General features: G+C 41.5%; 1 protein-coding gene across 1 annotated transcript in view; it reads right to left on the bottom strand.

The window, feature by feature from the left end:
* The window catches only part of LOC139410295 (cyclic nucleotide gated channel subunit alpha 3a), a 30,358-nt gene extending 7,079 nt beyond the window's left edge, over positions 1–23,279 (bottom strand). Inside the window, exons 1-5 of the mRNA XM_071155785.1 lie at positions 23,173–23,279; positions 22,462–22,578; positions 22,134–22,307; positions 10,850–10,951; positions 10,606–10,712 (exon numbers count right to left, since the gene is read on the bottom strand). Coding sequence (XP_071011886.1) covers positions 10,606–10,712; positions 10,850–10,951; positions 22,134–22,307; positions 22,462–22,578; positions 23,173–23,279 — 607 coding nt within the window. The remainder of the gene's footprint in view (positions 1–10,605; positions 10,713–10,849; positions 10,952–22,133; positions 22,308–22,461; positions 22,579–23,172) is intronic.
* Positions 23,280–23,879: the final 600 nt, after the last annotated feature.

The raw sequence follows: 23,879 nt of genomic DNA, 5'->3' as shown, positions 1-23,879 counted from the left end.
GGGAGATATAAGACTCCAGCTTCAGTGATTTTTGCAATCCGATCTAGTCATTGGCAGCAGAGAACTGGAAGGAAAGGGGGCCAAAGGAAGTGTTGGCTTTGGGGATGACTAGTCAAATATACCTGCTGGAGCACGTGCTATGGGTAGGTGTTGCTATGGTGACCAGTGAGCTGAGATAAGGCGGGGCTTTACCGAGCAAAGACTTCTCGATGACCTTGAGCCAGTGGGTTTGGCGACGAATATGTAGTGTGGGCCAGCCAACGAGAGCATACAGGTTGCAGTGGTGGGTAGTATATGGGACTTTGGTGACAAAACGGATGGCACTGTGATAGACTGCATCCAGTTTGCTGAGTAGAGTGTTTGGAGCTATTTTGTAAACGACATCGCCAAAATCAAGGATCGGTAGGATGGTCAGTTTTACGAGGGTATGTTTTGCTAACGTTACTTTGCTTCCTGCCAACTTTACGGTTTTTACTTTTTAATGACCACTTTATATTTTTATTTGTTCCCCTCGCTCAACTTTTTTCATTCAACCTTTTCACCCCGGATGCTTTATCTGGACATGGTTCTACAGGATCTCCACCAGCCAACCAGTAGTAACATTAACATGATGCTTTATCTGGACGTGGTTCTACAGGACCTCCACCAGCCAACCAGTAGTAACATTAACATGATGCTTTATCTGCACGTGGTTCTACAGGACCTCCACCAGCCAACCAGTAGTAACATTAACATGATGCTTTATCTGGACGTGGTTCTACAGGACCTCCACCAGCCAACCAGTAGTAACATTAACTTGATGCTTTATCTGGACGTGGTTCTACAGGACCTCCACCAGCCAACCAGTAGTAACATTAACATGATGCTTTATCTGGACGTGGTTCTACAGGACCTCCAACAGCCAACCAGTAGTAACATTAACTTGATGCTTTATCTGGACGTGGTTCTACAGGACCTCCACCAGCCAACCAGTAGTAACATTAACATGATGCTTTATCTGGACGTGATTCTACAGGACCTCCACCAGCCAACCAGTAGTAACATTAACATGATGCTTTATCTGGACGTGGTTCTACAGGACCTCCACCAGCCAACCAGTAGTAACATTAACATGATGCTTTATCTGGACGTGGTTCATCAGGATCTCCACCAGCCAACCAGTAGTAACATTAACATGATGCCTTCTAATTGCAGTCGCTGTACTAATAATATACAGGAGAACGATCGCCTTGTGGCGAGGATAGCTGTGCTACAAGCCCAGCTTCAGACGCAATCGTTAGGCAAGGGTAACTTCAGTGTCGGAAAGGATGAAACAGCGTCTGTGCCACCAGTAAGTACAGATAGTAGTATAAATCCCCTGGCACAGTCCCCGCAGCCGGACAACTTTCTCACGGTTTCTGGAAGGAAATGCTGTAGGAACGCTCAACCATTTTTCCCCATTAAGCAACGAGTCGGAGTCAGAGGCCGAGCCTTCTCTGGTCTCTACTCCTCCCGTTACAGGGTCTGAGACGCCGAAGCCTCCCACCATTAGCTCTGACAAATTGAAAACCCTTGTCAACTCCATTACCCGTAGTATTATACTTAATACGAATCATCCAGCGATCATACACTGTCTATCAGGGGGCAGGGCTACCGACGTTAAGGCTAATCTGAAGATGGTGCTGGCTAAAGCTAAAACTGGCGAGTGTAGAGAGTATAGGGATATTGTTATCCACGTCATCACTAACGATGTTAGGATGAAATTGTCAGAGGTCACCAAGCGCAGCATAGCTTCAGCGTGTAAATCAGCTAGAAAGATGTGTCGGCATGGAGTAATTGTCTCTGGCCTCCTCCCAGTTAGGGGGAGTGATGAGCTCTACAGCAGAGTCTCACAACTCAATCACTGGTTGAAAACGGTTTTCTGCCACTCCCAAAAGATAGAATTTGTAGATAATTGGCCCTCTTTCTGGGACTCACCCACAAACAGAACCATGCCTGGCCTGTTGAGGAGTGATGGACTCCATCCTAGCTGGAGGGTGCTCTCATCTTATCTACGAACATAGACAGGTCTCTAACTCCCCTAGCTCCACAATGAGATAGGATGCAGGCCAGGCAGCAGGCTGTTAGCCAGCCGGCCAGCTTAGTGGAGTCAGCCACTAGCACAGTCAGTGAAGTCAGCTCAGCTATCCCCATTGAGACCGTGTCTGTGCCTCGACCTAGGTTGGGCAAAACTAAACATGACGGTGTTCACTTTAAAGACCTCCTCCATTCCTGTCATTATTGAAAGAGATTGTGATATTTCACATCTCAAAATAAGGCTACTTAATGTTAGATCCCTCACTGCCAAGGCAGTTATAGTCAGTGAACTAATCACTGATCATAATCTTGATGTCGCAGTTGGCCAGGTCGCAGTTGTAAATGAAACCTTGTTCTCAACTGGCCTACCTGGTTAAATAAAGTAGAAATATATATATATATATATATATATATATATATACTGTATATATAAAAAAAAAAATGTAATGTGATTGGCCTGACTGAAACATGGCTCAAGCCTGATGAATTTACTGTGTTAAATGAGGCCTCACCTCCTGGTTACACTAGTGACCATGTCCCCCGTGCATCCTGAAAAGGTGAAGGTGTTGCTAACATTTAACATTTCAGTTATGATAGCAAATTTCAATTTGCAAAGAAAAAGTACTGCATTTTCATCTTTTGAGCTTCTAGTCATGAAATCTATGCAAACTACTCAATCACTTTGTATAGCTACTGTTTACAGGCCTCCTGGGCCATACACAGCGTTCCTCACTGAGTTCCCTAAATTAATATTGGATCTTGTAGTCATGGCAGATATTATTCACATTTTTGGTGACTTTAATATTCACATGGAAAAGTCCACAGACCCACTCCAGAAGGCTTTCGGAGCCATCATCGACTCAGTGGGTTTTGTCCAACATGTCTCTGGACCTACTTATTGCCGCAGTCATACTCTGGACCTAGTTTTGTCCCATTGAATAAATGTTGTGGATCTTAATGTTTTCCCTCATAATCCTGGACTATCGGACCACCATTTTATTACTTTTGCAATCGCAACAAATAATCTGCTCAGACCCCAACCAAGGATCATCAAAAGCCATGCTATAAATTCTCGGACAACCCAAAGATTCCTAGATGCCCTTCCAGACTCCCTACCCAAGGAGGTCAGACTACAAAAATCAGTTAACCACCTAACCGAGGAACTCAATTAAACCTTGCGTAACATGCTAGATGCAGTCGCACCCCTAAAAACAAAATTTGTCATAAGAAACTAGCTCCCTGGTATAGAGAAAACACTGAGCTCTGAAGCAAGCTCCCAGAAAATTGGAACGGAAATGGTGCTACACCAAATTGGAAGTCTTCCGACTAGCTTGGAAAGACAGTAACGTCAAGAGCCCTCACTGCTGCTCGATCATCCTATTTTTCCAACTTAAATAAGAAAAATGAGAACAATCTCCCAAAAAATGTTGATACTGTCGCAAAGCTAACTAAAAAGCAGCATTCCCCAAGAGAGGATGGCTTTGACTTCAGCAGTAATACATTCATGAACTTCTTTGAGGAAAATATCATGATTATTAGAAAACAAATTACGGACTCCTCTTTAAATCTGCGTATTTCTCCAAAGTTCAGTTGTCCTGAGTCTGCACAACACTGCCAGGACCTAGGATCAAGGGAGACACTCAATTTTTCTAATCCTGTATCTCTTGACACATTGATGAAAGTAGTCAGGGTCTCTAAGCCTTCAAGCTGCATACTGGACCCTATTCCAACTAAACTACTGAAAGAGCTGCTTCCTGTGCTTGGCCCTCCTATGTTGAACATAATAAACGGCTCCCTATTCACCGGATGTGTACCAAACTCACTAAAAGTGTCAGTAATAAAGCCTCTCTTGAAAAAGCCAAACCTTGACCCAGAAAATATAAAAAACGAATCGGCCTATATCGAATCTCCCATTCCCCTCAAAAAGTTTTTGAAAAAGCTGTTGCGCAGCAACTCACTGCCTTCCTGAACACTAACAATGAATACGAAGCGCTTCAGTCTGGTTTTAGACCCCATCTTGGCACTGAGACTGCACTTGTGATGGTGGTTAATGACCTTTTAATGGCATCAGACCAAGGCTCTGCATCTGTCCTCGTGCTCCTAGACCTTAGTGCTGCTTTTGATATCATCGATCACCACATTCTTTTGGAGAGATTAGAAACCCAAATTGGTTTACACGGACAAGTTCTGGCCTGGTTTAGATCTTATCTGTCGGAAAGATATCAGTTTGTCTCTGTATATGGTTTGTCCTCTGACAAATCAACTGTAAATGTTGTTGGTGTTCCTCAAGGTTCCGTTTTAGGACCACTATTGTTATCACTATATATTTTACCTCTCGGTGATGTCATTCGGAAACATAATGTTAACATTCACTGCTATGCGGATGACACACAGCTGTACATTTCGATGAAACATGGTGAAGCCCCGAAATTGTCCTCCCTGGAAGCCTGTGTTTCAGACATAAGGAAGTGGATGGCGGCAAATGCTCTACTTTTAAACTCGGGCAAAACAGAGATGCTTGTTCTAAATACAAGAAACAAAGAGATCTTCTGTTGAATCTGACAATTAATCTTGATGTCGTCTCAAATAAAATTGTGAAGGACCTCGGCATTACTCTGATCTCTCTTTTGACAAATATATCAAGACTGTTTCAAGGACAGTTTTTTTTTACGTAAAATTGCTAAATCAGGAACCTTCTGTCCAGAAATGATGCAGAAAAGTGAATCCATGCTTTTGTCACTTCTAGATTAGACTACTGCAATGCTCAGCTTTCCGGATACCTGGACAAAGCACTATATAAACTTCAGTTAGCGCTAAATACGGCTGCTAGAATCTTGACTAGAACCAAAAAATGTGATCATATTAGTCCAGTGCTAGCCTCTCTACACTGGCTTCCCGTTAAGGCAAGGGCTGATTTCAAGGTTTTACTGCTTACCTACAAAGCATTACATGGGTTTGCTCCGACCTATCTTTTTGGTTTGGTCCTGCCATACATACCTAATCAATCGCTATGGTCACAAGAAGCAGGTCTCCTTACTGTCCCTAGAATTCTAAGCAAACAGCTGGAGGCAGGGCTTTCTCCTATAGAGCTCAATGTTTATGGAATGGTCTGCCTATCCGTGTGAGAGATGCAGACTCGGTCTCGACTTTTACGTTTTTTTGAAGACTCATCTCTTCAGTAGGCCCTATGATTGAGTGTAGTCTGGCCCAGGAGTGTGAAGGTAAATGGAAAGGCACTGGAGCGACGAACCACCCTTGCTGTCTCTGCCTGGCCGGTTCCCCTCTCTCCACTGGGATTCTCTGCCTCAAACCCTATTACAGGGGCTGAGTCACTTACTGGTGCTCTTCCATACTGTCGCTAGGAGTGCTGCATCACTTGAGTGGGTTGAGTCACTGACGTGATTTTCCTGTCCCGGTTGGCGCTTCCCCTCCCTTGGGTTCGTGCCGTGGGGGAGATCTTCCTAGTCAATTCTCGGCCTTGTCTCAGGATAGTAAGTTGGTGGTTGAAGATATCCCTCTAGTGATGTGGGGGCTGTGCTTTGGCAAAGCGGGTGGGGTTATATCCTGCCTGTTTGGCCCTGTCCGGGGGTATCGTCGGACGGGTCACAGTGTCTCCCGACCCCTCCTGTCTCAGCCTTCCGTATTTATGCTGCAGTAGTTTATGTGTCGGAGTGCTAGGGTCAGTCTGTTATATCTGGAGTACTTCTCCTGTCTTATCTGGTGTCCTGTGATATTTTAAGTATGCTCCCTCTAATTCTCTCTCTCCCTCACATCCTGAGCCCTGGAACCATGCCTCACAATGACCTGGCCTGGTGACTTGCTGTCCCCAGTCCACCTGGACCTGCTGCTGCTCCAGTTTTAACTGTTCTTCCTGCTGCTATGGAACCCTGACCTGTTCACCTGGTCGTGCTGCTGCACCAGTTTCAACTGTTCTGCCTGCGGCTATGGAACCCTGACCTGTTCATCTGGACTTGCTGCTGCTCCAGTTTCAACTGTTATGCCTGCGGCTATGGAACCCTGACCTGTTCACCTGGTCGTGCTGCTGCACCAGTTTCAACTGTTCTGCCTGCGGCTATGGAACCCTGACCTGTTCATCTGGACTTGCTGCTGCTCCAGTTTCAACTGTTATGCCTGCGGCTATGGAACCCTGACCTGTTCACCTGGACTTGCTGCTGCTCCAGTTTCAACTGTTCTGCCTGCAGCTATGGAACCCTGAGCTGTTCACCTGGACTTGCTGCTGCTCCAATTTCAACTGTTCTGCCTGCGGCTATGGAACCCTGAGCTGTTCACCTGGACTTGCTGCTGCTCCAGTTTCAACTGTTCTGCCTGCGGCTATGGAACCCTGAGCTGTTCACCTGGACTTGCTGCTGCTCCAGTTTCAACTGTTCTGCCTGCGGCTATGGAACCCTGACCTGTTCACCTGGACTTGCTGCTGCTCCAGTTTCAACTGTTCTGCCTGCAGCTATGGAACCCTGAGCTGTTCACCTGGACTTGCTGCTGCTCCAATTTCAACTGTTCTGCCTGCGGCTATGGAACCCTGAGCTGTTCACCTGGACTTGCTGCTGCTCCAGTTTCAACTGTTCTGCCTGCGGCTATGGAACCCTGAGCTGTTCACCTGGACTTGCTGCTGCTCCAGTTTCAACTGTTCTGCCTGCGGCTATGGAACCCTGACCTGTTCACCTGGACTTGCTGCTGCTCCAGTTTCAACTGTTCTGCCTGCAGCTATGGAACCCTGAGCTGTTCACCTGGACTTGCTGCTGCTCCAGTTTCAACTGTTCTGCCTGCGGCTATGGAACCCTGAGCTGTTCACCTGGACTTGCTGCTGCTCCAGTTTCAACTGTTCCTCCTGCGGCTATGGAACCCTGACCTGTTCACCGGACGTACTACCTTGTCCCTGATCTGCTGTCTCCAACTCTGAATGCTGCTGAGGTGCTGACCTGTTGCACCATCTACAACCACTGTGATTATTATTATTTGACCCTGCAGGTCATCTATGAACGTTTAAACATCTTGGCCATGTTCTGTTATAATCTCCACCCGGCACAGCCAGAAGAGGACTGGCCACCCCTCATAGCCTGGTTCCTCTCTAGGTTTCATCCTAGGTTCTGGCCTTTCTAGGGAGTTTTTCCTAGCCACCGTGCTTCTTCTTGCTGTGTGGGGTTTTAGGCTGGGTATCTGTGTAGCACTTTGTGACATCGGCTGATGTAAAAAGGGCTTTATAAATTAATGTGATTGAATTTGATTGATATAATCTGTCCTGTTTTCTAGTCTTTACCTATACAATGAATTCGGAAAGTATTCAGACCCCTTGACTTTTTCCACATTTTGTTACGTCACAGCCTTATTTTAAAATGGATTAAAACAAATAATCATCTCCCTCATCAATCTACACAAAATACCCCATAATGACATCACAATACCCCATAATGACATCACAATACCCCATAATGATAAAGCAAAAACGGGTTTTTAGAAAATGTACCTTTTACTCAGTACTTTGTTGAAGCACCTTTGGCAGCGATTACAGCCTTGAGTCTTCTTGGGTATGACGCTAAAAGTTTGGCACACCTGTATTTGGGGAGTTTCTCCCATTCTTCTCTGCAGATCCTCTCAAGCTCTGTCGGTTTGGATGTGGAGCGTCGCTGCACAGCTATTTTCAGTTTTCTCCAGAGATGGTCGATCGGGTTCAAGTCCGGGCTCTGGCTGGGCCACTCGAGGACATTCAGAAACACATCCTGAAGCCATTCCTGCATTGTCTTGGCTGTGTGCTTAGGGTCGTTGTCCTGTTGGAACGTGAACCTTCGCCCGTGTCTGAGGTCCTGAGCGCTCTGGAGCAGGTTTTTATCAAGGATCTCTTTTTACTTTGCTCCGTTCATCTTTCCCTCGACTCTGACTAGTCTCCCAGTCCTTGCCGCTGAAAAACGACCCCACAGCATGTGCAGTCGCCACCATGCTTCACCATAGGGATGGTGCCAGGCTTCCTCCAGATGTGATGCTTGGCATTCAGGCCAAAGAGTTCAATCTTGGTTTCATCAGACCAGAGAATCTTGTTTCTCATGGTCTGAGAGTCCTTTAGGTGCCTTTTGGCAAACTCCAAGTGGGCTGTCATGGGCCTTTTACTGAGGAGTGGCTTCCGTCCAGCCACTCTACCATAAAGGCCTGATTGGTAGAGTGCTGCAGAGATGGGAAAACCTTCCAGAAGGACAACCTTCTCCACAGAGGAACTCTGGAGCTCACTTAAAGTGACCATCGGGTTCTTGGTCACCTCCCTGAACAAGACCCTTCTCCCCCGATTGCTCGGTTTGGCTGGCGGCCCGCTCTAGAAAGAGTCTTGGTGGTTCCAAACTTCTTCCATTTAAGAATGATGGAGGCCACTTTGTTCTTGGGAACCTTCAATGCTGCAGAATGGTTTTGTCTCTGAGCGCTACGAACAATTCTTACGACCTCATGGTTTACTTTTTGCTGTGACAGGCAATTTCAACTCTGGGACCTTATATAGACAGGTGTGTGCCTTTCCAAATCACGTTCAATCAATTGAATTTACCACAGGTGGACTCCAATCAAGTTGTAGAAACATCTGAAGGATCAATGGAAACAGGATGTACCTGAGCTCAATTTTGAGTCTCATACGAAAGGGTCTAAATGCTTATGTTAAAACCTCTTACTTCTACCCCCTCCTTTTTCGAACATTCTGTTAAAAATCGCGCAACTTTTCAGCGTCCTGCTACTCATGCCAGGAATATAGTATATGCATATGATTAGTATGTGTGGATAGAAAACACTCTGAAGTTTCTAAAACTGGTTAAATCACGGCTGTGACTATAACAGGTTGTGTGTTTCATTGAAAAACGCAAGAAAAACTGCTCTCTGAAAGCTAAAAATAATTTCCATAAGTCACTTTCATGGGTTGTTAAAAGAGGACAAAATGTAATATCGACCTGCATGCAATTCATACAAATTCCACACGATGTCGCCATTGTCGTCATTTTCAATTGAATTTTTTGTTGGAAAATCCAAGTATCTGGCTTCCGTTTCTTCCAGTCTCCACCAGGACGCTGTAAATGTGGACAATGGCAGCCATTGATTTGCAGACGAGGAGCTATTGAATATACATCGCCCTGTAATCATTTTGATAGATTATTAACGTTTACTAATACCTAAAGTTGGATTACAAAAGGATTTCGAAGTGTTTTGTGAAAGTTTATCGTCGACTTTTTTAATTTTAAAAAATGACGCAGCGTTTAAAAACGATGTTTTTTTCTGAATGACACAGCTTCCATAGAAAGCTATTTTGGGTATATATGGACCGATTTAAACGAAAAAAAGACCCAATAGTGATGTTTATGGGGCATATAGGAGTGCCAAGAAAGAAGCTCGTCAAAGGTAATGAATGTTTTATATTTTATTTCTGCGTTTTGTGCTGCGTCGGATAAGCAGAGTCTTTGTTTACGTCGCATTCAGGCATTTTGAGGTGGTGCATGCTATCAGATAATACCTTCTCATGCTTTCGCCGAAAAGCATTTTAAAAATCTGACTTGTTGGCTAGGTTCACAACGAGTGTAGCTTTAATTCAATACCCTGCTTGTGAATTTTGATCAAGGTTTGAGTTTTAACGAGTACATTTAGCATTTAGCGTAGCGCATTTGCATTTCCAGGTGCCTACTTGAGACATATGCGTCTCAAGTAGAATCAAGAAGGTATTTCTTTTTTTGTTTTTTTCCAAATATGCAAAATTACCTCATACCCTGCACATTGACTCGGTACTGGTACCCCGTGTATATAGCCAAGTTATTGTTACTCATTTTCTATTCATTCTTCATATTATTATTTTTATATTATTGTGTATTCTTGGGAAGGGCCCATAAGTAAGCATTTCACTGTTAGTCTACACCTGTTGTTTACCAAGCATGTGACAAATAAAACATGAATAACATTTTTCAGTGCCATGCCTCTCTTCCTTTACAAATCACAATTGATCAAATACAGTTGAAGAACCTCAGCTGTTCTAGACCTGACAATGTGTCTGAGTAGTAGAACCTCACCTGTTCTAGAATTAGTCTGAGTAGCAGAACCTCACCTGTTCTGAATCTGACGATGTGTCTGAGTAGTAGAACCATAAAACCTCATCTATTCTAGAATGTGTATGGGTAGTAGAACCTCACCTGTTCTAGAATGAGTCTGAGTAGTAGAACCTCATATATTGTAGAATGTTTGAGTAGTAGAACCATATAAACTCACCTGTTCTAGACTGTCTGAGTCGTAGAACCATAGAACCTCACCTGTTCTAGAATGTTTGAGTAATAGAACCATAGAACCTCACTTGTTCTAGAATGTTTGAGTAGTAGAACCACACCTCTTCTAGAATGTTTTAGTAGAAGAACCATAGAACCTCACTTGTTCTAGAATGTTTGAGTAGTAGAACCACAGAACCTCACCTGTTCTAGAATGTTTGAGTAGAAGAACCATAGAACCTCACTTGTTCTAGAATGTTTGAGTAGTAGAACCACACCTGTTCTAGAATGTTTGAGTAGTAGAAACATAGAACCTCACCTGTTCTAGACCTGACGAATGTGTCTGTGTAGTAGATTAAGTCTGAGGTGTAGTCCAGGACAATCCACAGAGTTATGTACGTGCTCTGGAGTTCATTAAAACATGCCCTGTGGGATGACAAATAGTCAACAACCAATATACAACATTAAACACAACAAACATTCAAAAGAAAGACAACCAACATTCAGCAACAAAAATATATGAGCTTAAATGAAGAAGTGAACTGTACTCTATGAGAACAGACCTGGTCACTAGCATCATCAGGTTGTAGAAGCATGGTGCTGCGATGATGGTTAGCCATCTGTAGTATCTGTCTGCTGATGGGTCCATGATCCAAATCTCTTTCCTGAAACATGACTTCGGATTCATTTTTAAGCAAGCTTTTAAAAAATATTTTTTTACAGATTGTTCAGTCATCACAAAAGGGCTAGTATTTAATTATGATCAAGTAACAAAATGACCACCATCTATCATATACTGTTCATTACAATGAACACATTGTTCATGTGTGTTTTGACATTGTAAATTCAATGTCCACAATGGTGACAAAACCCTGGACTTGGTAGTACAAAGGTTACCCTTTTCTACTGCGTGTGTTCTTACCGACACCCACATAGTGTTACTCTCCCACCCATCCAACCAGAATAGAGCTATTTTTCATGTTAATGTAGCATGATGCCAGGTGTGCCTTGTCCTTCACATCTTGGGGCAGACTACCTCATGGACTACCATGATACTTACGGGAGCTCCACCTTGTCCTTCACATCTTGGGGCAGACTACCTCATGGACTACCATGATACTTACGGGAGCTCCACCTTGTCCTTCACATCTTGGGGCAGACTACCTCATGGACTACCATGATACTTACGAGGTCTATTTTCCGGGCCTCCTGACCCTCTGACAAAAATCAAACTGCGGCTCGCTTGGAGTAAGAAGTCATGAATGTATTTATGTGAAATGGCTTGGTTCGCCGTGTATCTCTCTCGGAACCGGGCCGCCTTAGAAAGAGGGTTGGGCCTGTTCGCGGCGCGCTTGGAAGGGTCTGATTGGTTCCAGCAAGTCTTCTACTGTTGTTCTTCTCTGCAGTTGTCCGGTATCAGTGACTTGTTGCGTCGTCCTGAACAGAACTACAGAGTTTATTCTCCTACAATTCACTCTGGAAGATGCTACTTTGAAGATAGGCTAGCCAGCCGTGTCGATGGTTCCCAGTGGGGTGATGAGAGTAGTGTAATACGATGGTTTGAACAGAGTAGTAGAATTCAATTCACTTTCGAAGATACTTTACTTAGGACATCTAATCAGCCATGCCAGTGATTGTCCGGGAGATGTGTTTATCGCCTCTACCTCGTGTTGAGATTCAGAGTTCAAACCACTTTAAATGTAAAGCTGCAGCTCTACATCTGTCTGGTCTGATATGTTACGTTTTGACCCATCATTTTATACAGTTTGTTCAAATGGGCTGACACACTCTCTGACCTCACTCAGGGGCGTGACTTGTCACTGTGCAAAGTCTATGTAAACAAATTTATTTTTATAGTTTGTCAAATCACATCCCTCTCTTAACAAAAACACTTTCATAATTGTTCATATTTCATGCACAACGCATAGGATGGACACTTCTTACATGTAGTGTGTATACTTTCCGAGTTACAGTATTTATTTTATAACATTTTTAATGACATCACAAAATAACAATGAAAATGACATTAGTGTTCTTTAGATCGCCTCTGACCATTCCCCACGTTCTGTTAGAAATATTGTTCCAGTATTCACTTTAGAATCTGTTAGAGTTTCGACGGGAAAAAGTATTTTGAAACAAAGCACATTCCTTTGGTGAATTTGGAGAGGGATACCTGAATCTTCTCTGTTTGATTTACAACAGGGTGTGAGTTGTTAGCCCCCACCAGATCCCTCCTCCCCCCTCTGCAGGTGAGAGGGGGTCTGGTTGAAGTCCTTCATTGCAAACCTGACCTGACCTATCTGGATCCTCACAGGACAGTCATGACACTGGAGAGACCTGAAAAAATCTGTGCAGCGACGCTCCCCATCCAACCTGACAGAGATTGAGAGGATCTGCAAATAAGGGTGTGCCAAGCTTGAAGCAGCATACCAAAGAAGACTCGAGGTTGTAATCACTGCCAAAGGTGCTTCAACAAAGTACTGAGTAAAGGGTCTGAATACTCATGCTAATGTGAAATTTGCAAACATTTCTAAAAACCTGTTTTTGCTTTATCATTATGGGGTATTGTGATGTCATTATGGGGTATGGTGATGTCATTATGGGGTATGGTGATGTCATTACGGGGTATTGTGATGTCATTATGGGGTATTGTGATGTCATTACGGGGTATTGTGATGTCATTACGGGGTATTGTGATGTCATTACGGGGTATTGTGTGTAGGTTGATGGGGAAATAAAACAATTTAATCCATTTAAGAACTAGGCTGTAACGTAACAAAATGTGTAAAAGTCAAGGGGTCTGAATACTTTCCGAATACACTGTATATGTGTAATTGATAGATGCGCACGCACACATGTGCACGCACACACATGCACACACACACGTGCACACACACACATGCACACACACACACTTAAAAATATTAACATGTAGTGTGTGTAAATTGTAAAGCATTTTGTCTCTAATGTCGTTTTCGTTATGTGTCGGACCACAGTAAGCTGTTGCCATTGGCATCGACTAATGGGGATCCTAATAAATCCAAATCAAACTGTTGCCACAAAGTTAGATGCACAGAATCGTCTAGAATGTCATTGTATGCTGTAGCGTTAAGAGTTCCCTTCACTGGAACTAAGGGGCCCGACCCATGAAAAACAGCCCCAGACCATTAGCCCTCCTTCACCAAACTTTACAGTTGGCACAATGCATTGGGGCAGGTAGCGTTCTCCTGGCATTCGCCAAACCCAGATTCGTCCGTCGGACTACCAGATGGTGAAGCATGATTCATCACTCCATAGAATGCGTTTCCACTGCTCCAGAGTCTAATGGCGGCGAGCTTTACACAACTCCAGCCAATGCTTGGCATTGCACATGCTGATCTTAGGCTTGTGTGCGGCTACTTGGCCATGGAAACCCATTTCATGAAGCTACATATGAACAGTTCTTGTGCTGACGTTGCTTCCAGAGGCATTTTTGGAACTCGGTATTGTATGTTGCAACCGATAGACAGATGCGATACACGCTTCAGTACTCGGTGGTCCTGTTCTGTGAGCCTGTGTGGCCTACCACTTTGTGGCTGAGCCGTTGTTGCTCCTAGATGTTTCCACTTCACAATAACAGCACTTACAGTTGACCGGGACAGCTCTAGCAGGGCAGAAATTTGACAAACTGACTTGTTGGAAAGGTGGCATCTTATGATGGTGCCACATAGAAAGCCACTGAGCTCCTCAGGAAGGCCATTCCAAAGCCAATGTTTCCCTATGGAGATTGCATGGCTGTGTGATTGATTTTATACACCTGTCAGCCAAATCCACTCATTGGAAGGGGTGTTCATATACAGTACTTTGTATATGTAGTGTATATTTTGGTAATGTAGTGTACATGTAGTGTATATATTGGTCATGTAGTGTATATATTGGTCATGTAGTGTATATATTGGTCATGTAGTGTATATATTGGTCATGTAGTGTATATATTGGTCATGTAGTGTATATATTGGTCATGTAATGTACATGTAGTGTATATATTGGTTATGTAGTGTATATATTGGTTATGTAGTGTATATATTGGTTATGTAGTGTATATATTGGTTATGTAGTGTATATATTGGTTATGTAGTGTATATATTGGTTATGTAGTGTATATATTGGTCATGTAGTGTATATATTGGTCATGTAGTGTATATTTTGGTCATGTAGTGTATATATTGGTCATGTAGTGTATATATTGGTCATGTAGTGTATATATTGGTTATGTAGTGTATATATTGGTCATGTAATGTACATGTAGTGTATATATTGGTCATGTAGTGTATATATTGGTCATGTAGTGTATATATTGGTTATGTAGTGTATATATTGGTCATGTAGTGTATATATTGGTTATGTAGTGTATATATTGGTTATGTAGTGTATATATTGGTCATGTAGTGTACATGTAGTGTATATATTGGTCATGTAGTGTACATGTAGTGTATATATTGGTCATGTAGTGTATATATTGGTCATGTAGTGTATATTTTGGTCATGTAGTGTATATATTGGTTATGTAGTGTATATAATGGTTATGTAGTGTATATATTGGTCATGTAGTGTATATTTTGGTCATGTAGTGTATATATTGGTTATGTAGTGTATATATTGGTTATGTAGTGTATATATTGGTCATGTAGTGTATATTTTGGTCATGTAGTGTATATATTGGTCATGTAGTGTATATATTGGTCATGTAGTGTATATATTGGTCATGTAGTGTATATATTGGTCATGTAGTGTATATATTGGTCATGTAGTGTATATATTGGTTATGTAGTGTATATATTGGTCATGTAGTGTATATATTGGTCATGTAGTGTATATATTGGTTATGTAGTGTACATGTAGTGTATATATTGGTTATGTAGTGTATATATTGGTAATGTAGTGTACATGTAGTGTATATATTGGTCATGTAGTGTATATATTGGTTATGTAGTGTATATATTGGTTATGTAGTGTACATGTAGTGTATATATTGGTTATGTAGTGTATATATTGGTAATGTAGTGTACATGTAATGTATATATTGGTCATGTAGTGTATATATTGGTTATGTAGTGTATATATTGGTCATGTAGTGTATATATTGGTCATGTAGTGTATATATTGGTTATGTAGTGTACATGTAGTGTATATATTGGTTATGTAGTGTATATATTGGTTATGTAGTGTACATGTAGTGTAAATATTGGTCATGTAGTGTAAATATTGGTTATGTAGTGTATATATTGGTCATGTAGTGTATATATTGGTCATGTAGTGTATATATTGGTTATGTAGTGTATATATTGGTTATGTAGTGTATATATTGGTCATGTAGTGTATATATTGGTCATGTAGTGTACATGTAGTGTATATATTGGTCATGTAGTGTATATATTGGTTATGTAGTGTATATATTGGTTATGTAGTGTATATATTGGTCATGTAGTGTATATATTGGTCATGTAGTGTACATGTAGTGTATATATTGGTTATGTAGTGTATATATTGGTCATGTAGTGTATATATTGGTCATGTAGTGTATATATTGGTCATGTAGTGTATATATTGGTTATGTAGTGTATATATTGGTTATGTAGTGTATATATTGGTCATGTAGTGTATATATTGGTTATGTAGTGTATATATTGGTCATGTAGTGTATATATTGGTTATGTAGTGTATATGTAGTGTATATATTGGTCATGTAGTGTATATATTGGTCATGTAGTGTATATATTGGTCATGTAGTGTATATATTGGTCATGTAGTGTATATATTGGTCATGTAGTGTATATATTGGTCATGTAGTGTATATATTGGTCATGTAGTGTATATATTGGTTATGTAGTGTATATATTGGTCATGTAGTGTATATATTGGTCATGTAGTGTATATATTGGTCATGTAGTGTATATATTGGTCATGTAGTGTATATATTGGTCATGTAGTGTATATATTGGTCATGTAGTGTATATATTGGTCATGTAGTGTATATATTGGTCATGTAGTGTACATGTAGTGTACATATTGGTCATGTAGTGTATATATTGGTCATGTAGTGTATATATTGGTCATGTAGTGTATATATTGGTCATGTAGTGTATATATTGGTCATGTAGTGTATATATTGGTCATGTAGTGTATATATTGGTCATGTAGTGTATATATTGGTCATGTAGTGTACATGTAGTGTATATATTGGTCATGTAGTGTATATATTGGTCATGTAGTGTATATATTGGTCATGTAGTGTACATGTAGTGTATATATTGGTCATGTAGTGTATATATTGGTCATGTAGTGTATATATTGGTTATGTAGTGTACATGTAGTGTATATATTGGTCATGTAGTGTATATATTGGTCATGTAGTGTATATATTGGTCATGTAGTGTATATATTGGTTATGTAGTGTATATATTGGTAATGTAGTGTACATGTAGTGTATATATTGGTCATGTAGTGTATATATTGGTTATGTAGTGTATATATTGGTTATGTAGTGTATATATTGGTCATGTAGTGTATATATTGGTCATGTAGTGTACATGTAGTGTATATATTGGTCATGTAGTGTATATATTGGTCATGTAGTGTATATATTGGTTATGTAGTGTATATATTGGTTATGTAGTGTATATATTGGTCATGTAGTGTATATATTGGTCATGTAGTGTATATATTGGTCATGTAGTGTACATATTGGTTATGTAGTGTATATATTGGTTATGTAGTGTATATATTGGTCATGTAGTGTATATATTGGTTATGTAGTGTATATATTGGTCATGTAGTGTATATATTGGTCATGTAGTGTATATATTGGTCATGTAGTGTATATATTGGTCATGTAGTGTATATATTGGTCATGTAGTGTATATATTGGTCATGTAGTGTATATATTGGTCATGTAGTGTATATATTGGTCATGTAGTGTATATATTGGTTATGTAGTGTATATATTGGTCATGTAGTGTATATATTGGTCATGTAGTGTATATATTGGTCATGTAGTGTATATATTGGTCATGTAGTGTATATATTGGTCATGTAGTGTATATATTGGTCATGTAGTGTATATATTGGTCATGTAGTGTACATGTAGTGTATATATTGGTCATGTAGTGTATATTTTGGTCATGTAGTGTATATATTGGTCATGTAGTGTATATATTGGTTATGTAGTGTATATATTGGTCATGTAGTGTATATATTGGTCATGTAGTGTATATATTGGTCATGTAGTGTATATATTGGTCATGTAGTGTATATATTGGTCATGTAGTGTATATATTGGTCATGTAGTGTATATATTGGTCATGTAGTGTATATATTGGTCATGTAGTGTACATGTAGTGTACATATTGGTCATGTAGTGTATATATTGGTCATGTAGTGTATATATTGGTCATGTAGTGTATATATTGGTCATGTAGTGTACATGTAGTGTATATATTGGTCATGTAGTGTATATATTGGTCATGTAGTGTATATATTGGTTATGTAGTGTACATGTAGTGTATATATTGGTCATGTAGTGTATATATTGGTCATGTAGTGTATATATTGGTCATGTAGTGTATATATTGGTCATGTAGTGTATATATTGGTCATGTAGTGTACATGTAGTGTATATATTGGTCATGTAGTGTATATATTGGTCATGTAGTGTATATATTGGTCATGTAGTGTATATATTGGTCATGTAGTGTCTGCTGAAATATGGAAGTGCAGGATATTCAACAGCCCTGCAGGTGGCAGAACCCCTCCTGTTTATGTTCACCATACAGTTCACTCCTCATGAGTCTAATGTAATATTTACGTAAGTATGAAACAGTATAGTTCAACCGTTCACTGCATGTTGAATAAGGAGTAGAAGTTTTATTCTTAATGTTCTCTCTACTCTTAGATGTATATATTTTAGATACGCTATATAGAACTATATACAGTGCCTTGCGAAAGTATTCAGCCCCCTTGAACTTTGCGACCTTTTGCCACATTTCAGGCTTCAAACATAAAGATATAAAACTGTATTTTTTTTGTGAAGAATCAACAACAAGTGGGACACAATCATGAAGTGGAACGACATTTATTGGATATTTCAAACTTTTTTAACAAATCAAAAACTGAAAAATTGGGCGTGCAAAATTATTCAGCCCCCTTAAGTTAATACTTTGTAGCGCCTCCTTTTGCTGCGATTACAGCTGTAAGTCGCTTGGGGTATGTCTCTATCAGTTTTGCACATCGAGAGACTGACATTTTTTCCCATTCCTCCTTGCAAAACAGCTCGAGCTCAGTGAGGTTGGATGGAGAGCATTTGTGAACAGCAGTTTTCAGTTCTTTCCACAGATTCTCGATTGGATTCAGGTCTGGACTTTGACTTGGCCATTCTAACACCTGGATATGTTTATTTTTGAACCATTCCATTGTAGATTTTGCTTTATGTTTTGGATCATTGTCTTGTTGGAAGACAAATCTCTGTCCCAGTCTCAGGTCTTTTGCAGACTCCATCAGGTTCTTCCAGAATGGTCCTGTATTTGGCTCCATCCATCTTCCAATCAATTTGAACCATCTTCCCTGTCCCTGCTGAAGAAAAGCAGGCCCAAACCATGATGCTGCCACCACCATGTTTGACAGTGGGGATGGTGTGTTCAGCTGTGTTGCTTTTACGCCAAACATAACGTTTTGCATTGTTGCCAAAAAGTTAAATTTTGGTTTCATCTGACCAGAGCACTTTCTTCCACATGTTTGGTGTGTCTCCCAGGTGGCTTGTGGCAAACTTTAAACAACACTTTTTATGGATATCTTTAAGAAATGGCTTTCTTCTTGCCACTCTTCCATAAAGGCCAGATTTGTGCAATATACGACTGATTGTTGTCCTATGGACAGAGTCTCCCACCTCAGCTGTAGATCTCTGCAGTTCATCCAGAGTGATCATGGGCCTCTTGGCTGCATCTCTGATCAGTCTTCTCCTTGTATAAGCTGAAAGTTTAGAGGGACGGCCAAGTCTTGGTAGATTTGCAGTGGTCTGATACTCCTTCCATTTCAATATTATCGCTTGCACAGTGCTCCTTGGGATGTTTAAAGCTTGGGAAATCTTTTTGTATCCAAATCCGGCTTTAAACTTCTTCACAACAGTATCTCGGACCTGCCTGGTGTGTTCCTTGTTCTTCATGATGCTCTCTGCGCTTTTAACGGTCCTCTGAGACTATCACAGTGCAGGTGCATTTATACAGAGACTTGATTACACACAGGTGGATTGTATTTATCATCATTAGTCATTTAGGTCAACATTGGATCATTCAGAGATCCTCACTGAACTTCTGGAGAGAGTTTGCTGCACTGAAAGTAAAGGGGCTGAATAATTTTGCACGCCACATTTTCAGTTTTTGATTTGTTAAAAAAGTTTGGAATATCCAATAAATGTCGTTCCACTTCAAGATTGTGTCCCACTTGTTGTTGATTCTTCACAAAAAAATACAGTTTTATATCTTTATGTTTGAAGCCTGAAATGTGGCAAAAGGTCGCAAAGTTCAAGGGGGCCGAATACTTTCGCAAGGCACTGTATAACCAGTATAATCACCATCAGTACTGTCCATAATGCATTCTAAATATGGACTTCTTTATAGTTTACCATTACCTCATACTATATGTGGTCCATACAATCCTAAACAGGTTCTCTCAAATAATAATGTGTCTTATCATTCTAAAGCTGCAATGATACTAAAATCCAACTGGAGCAAATACATTCCAAGGCTACTATTGACAGAGCAGAGGGTCTTACGATCCATAGTAATACATATATATATTTGTTATTATTATTTTACAATGACGGCCTAAACCGGCCAATCACGGATGACACTGGGCCAATTGTGTGCGCCGCCCTATGGGACTCCTAATCACGGCCGGTTGTGATACAGCCTGGAATCAAACCAGGGTCTGTAGTGACACTTCTAACACTGAGATTCAGTGCCTTAGACCGCTCCCCGAGTGCTTATCTTCAATCGAAGTCGGAAGTTTACAAATATTTGGCAAATATTATTATTGCTATAATGAAGGTGATTGAGGGGAAGGTACAGTTGAAGTCAGATTACATACACTTAGGTTGGAGTCATTACATCTCGTTTTTCAACCACTACACAAATATCTTGTTAACAAACTATAGTTTTGGCAAGTCGGTTAGGCAAGTCTACTTTGTGCATGACACAAGTCATTTTTCCAACAATTCTTTATAGACCGATTATTTCACTTATAATTCACTGTATCAGAGGTTTACATACACTAAGTTGACTGCTTTTAAACAGCTTGGAAAATTCCAGATAATGATGTCGTGGCTTTAGAAGCTTCTGATAGGCTAATAGACATAATTTGAGTCAATTGGAGGTGTACCTGTGGATGTATTTCAAGGACTACCTTCAAACTCAGTGTCTCTTTGCTTGGCATCATGGGAAAATCAAAAGAAATCAGCCAAGACCTCAGAAAAAAATTGTAGACCTCCACAAGTCTGGTTGATCCTTGGGAGCAATTTCCAAATGCCTGAAGGTACCACATTCATCTGTACAAACAACAATATGCAAGTGTAAACACCATGGGACTACACAGCTGTCATACCGCTCAGGAAGGAGATGCGTTCTGTCTCCTAGAGATGAACGTACTTTGGTGCGAAAAGTGCAAATCAATCCCAGAACAACAGCAAAGGACCTTGTGAAAATGCTGGAGGAAACAGGTACAAAAGTATCTATCCACAGTAAAACGAGTCCTATATCGACATAACCTGAAAGGCCGCTCAACAAGGAAGAAGCCACTGCTCCAAAACCGCCATAAACATGCCAGACTACGGTTTGCAACTGCACATAGGGACAAAGATCGTACTTTTTTGAGAAATGTTCTCTGGTCTGATGAAACAAAAATAGAACTGTTTGGCCATAATGGCCATCCTTATGTTTGGAGGAAAAGGGGGAGGCTTGCAAGCCGAAGAACACCATCCCCCCGTGAAGCATGGGCCTAGCACGAGTCGAGTTCCAGGCTCACTGGTGCTTGCTTCTGGACAGAGACGTTAGCCAGGGGGGTAGCCACTCGGATAAAAGCTAGCTAGCTGCAATGATTCGGGTGAAAAGGTTCAGAGCTTGAGGTAGGAAACAGGAGATGGAGAAAGAGCAGTCCGGTATGCTCTGGGTTGAAACGTGCTGTGCAGACTGGCAGGAGTTGATCAGGCTAAGGTTAGCTGATTACCGCTAGCAGTGGCTAACTGACTATTAGCTAGCAGCTAGTTAGCTGGCTAGCCTCTGTTGGGGGTTCCGGTTCTAAAGTATGAAAAATACCAGATCCGTACCACATTGGGTGAGGCGGGTTGCAGGAGATTGTTGAAACTGAAGTAAAAAATAAAAAATAATAATAATATTCAGAATTCCAGTGTCCAGTATAAACTAGTATCGGAGGCTACTTCCTACTTTCTACTTTCTCTCTATAGAGCTACTTCTATTCTAGTTCCACTTACTCATCTTCACAGGTATATTAAAGGATATTCCAAGTTAGAACTTTTCAGTTTGTTTTCATTTAACCGTTTTTTGTACAGGTTAGACCCGCTGAGATCAGAACATCTCTTTTGAAAGAAGACAACGTTTTTCATTGAGCATAGAGTGGCAAACTTCTGTGAATTTTCCCCAAATTTCCCGTAAATAACGGTTTGGGTTCCAAGACTCCCAGAATAAGCAGGAAGTCCAGAATTCCTCCAATTGGGATTTCTGCAAAAATCAGGGAATTTTGAAAACATTCAGGAAATTTTGCAACCCCAGTTGACCATCCCCATCTCTAGTCCAGACTTACTTCCTCTTGCGGACTCTGTCGGGGTATCCCAGTGACTGTGCGTTGCTCTCTCTGCTGGAGGCCTCTTTGAGCTCAGGGCCCCTGAAGCGTTCCAGAAAGGAGTCTGGTCTCTCCACCTCGTGGTGCATCTTGTGAGAGGCCCAGGTCCGCAGCATGAACAGGAAGTGAGAGAGCCTAGACGATCAGAGAAAACAACACACAGGTTGTGACCAAGAGAATCAGGAGCGGATGACTTTGCATGATGTGAAACTGACAATGGACAAGCAACAAGTGACGATGGATTGAATGTTATGGGTGAGATGGTGCAATGCTGTGAGGTGGGATATACCTGGCCAGGGCTCCTGACCCTGTAAAGGAATCTCTGTGAGACTCTGTGTGTCGGCTAGTTAACACAGAGACAGCACCCTGAACCTCTGACAATGTGTCTTCACACTCTGAGTTGGCTCTGAGAGAGAGAGCGAGAGAGAGAGAGAGAATCCACAAGGACGCTGTGAGAGTCACAATCCACAAGGACGCTGACAACAGACAGCTGACATTGGATTGAGACAGCCTGTTTGTTCCTAGCCTGACTGTAGCTAGATCGTTGGATTGAGACAGCCTGTTTGTTCCTAGCCTGACTGTAGCTAGATCATTGGATTGAGACAGCCTGTTTGTTCCTAGCCTGACTGTAGCTAGATCATTGGATTGGGACAGCCTGTTTGTTCCTAGCCTGACTGTAGCTAGATCATTGGATTGAGACAGCCTGTTTGTTCCTAGCCTGACTGTAGCTAGATCATTGGATTGGGACAGCCTGTTTGTTCCTAGCCTGACTGTAGCTAGATCATTGGATTGGGACAGCCTGTTTGTTCCTAGCCTGACTGTAGCTAGATCATTGGATTGAGACAGCCCGTTTGTTCCTAGCCTGACTGTAGCTAGATCATTGGATTGGGGCAGCCTGTGTGTTCCTAGCCTGAATGCCTATCTGTTTGTGCTATCATGCCAAATCCGTGTTACTCGTTGTCAAAGCCAGACAATAAACAATGGAGTCTTGACTTGTCACCTGGAGGTTCCGTTGTCGATGGAGTCCAGGTCATCATCGGACGTGCCGAGAAGCGGCTGTTGCCTGGTCGTTGCCGGGTAGGACTGGTCTGTGCAGATCTTTGCCATGTTGACTTCTCAGGCCTTGCTGGCCAGGGGACTCCACACTCTGAAAAATAAAACACTGTAAGAAGTCAGAGGTTAGTCAATCAGTGATCAGGATATTGGCCCTTAAAAAGATGCATAGGCATCTTCCAACCAGGATTTCTGGATGACCTGGATGTTTTGGAAAAGTAACCCCTAGTTTTGAAACCTTAACCCTGCGTCTGAATGTAACGGACAGCTAGGCATATATCTCTTATGTCTGTGAATGGTTCCATTCATTCATCAGTCTTTCAGTGGTCTGTTCTATAAATCCCATGAGACTAAAATATCAAGGACAAGCAGTGCGTCTGTCTATACAGAAGCTGCTAGTTGTAATGAAAGCGAGACCTGTATGGTTTTGGAAGGTGTGTCGTCACTACTATCCAGTCACTCCATCACGAGATCCAATCAGATGCTAGGCTGTAGACAATGTGACAACACAGGATCAGTCCTCCGACCCTCTGACAGATCACTAATGCAGTTTTGAAATATTCGGTAGGCTGCTGTATGTGAGGCACTGTGGGTAGGCACTCTGGGTAAGCACTGTGGGTAGGCACTGTGGGTAGGCACTGTGGGTAGGCACTT

This window comes from Oncorhynchus clarkii, chromosome 5, assembly GCF_045791955.1.
Source record: "Oncorhynchus clarkii lewisi isolate Uvic-CL-2024 chromosome 5, UVic_Ocla_1.0, whole genome shotgun sequence".
NCBI lineage: Eukaryota > Metazoa > Chordata > Actinopteri > Salmoniformes > Salmonidae > Oncorhynchus > Oncorhynchus clarkii.
Note: the sequence above shows the minus strand (reverse complement) of the source record. Positions and strands in the feature narration are given on the sequence as shown.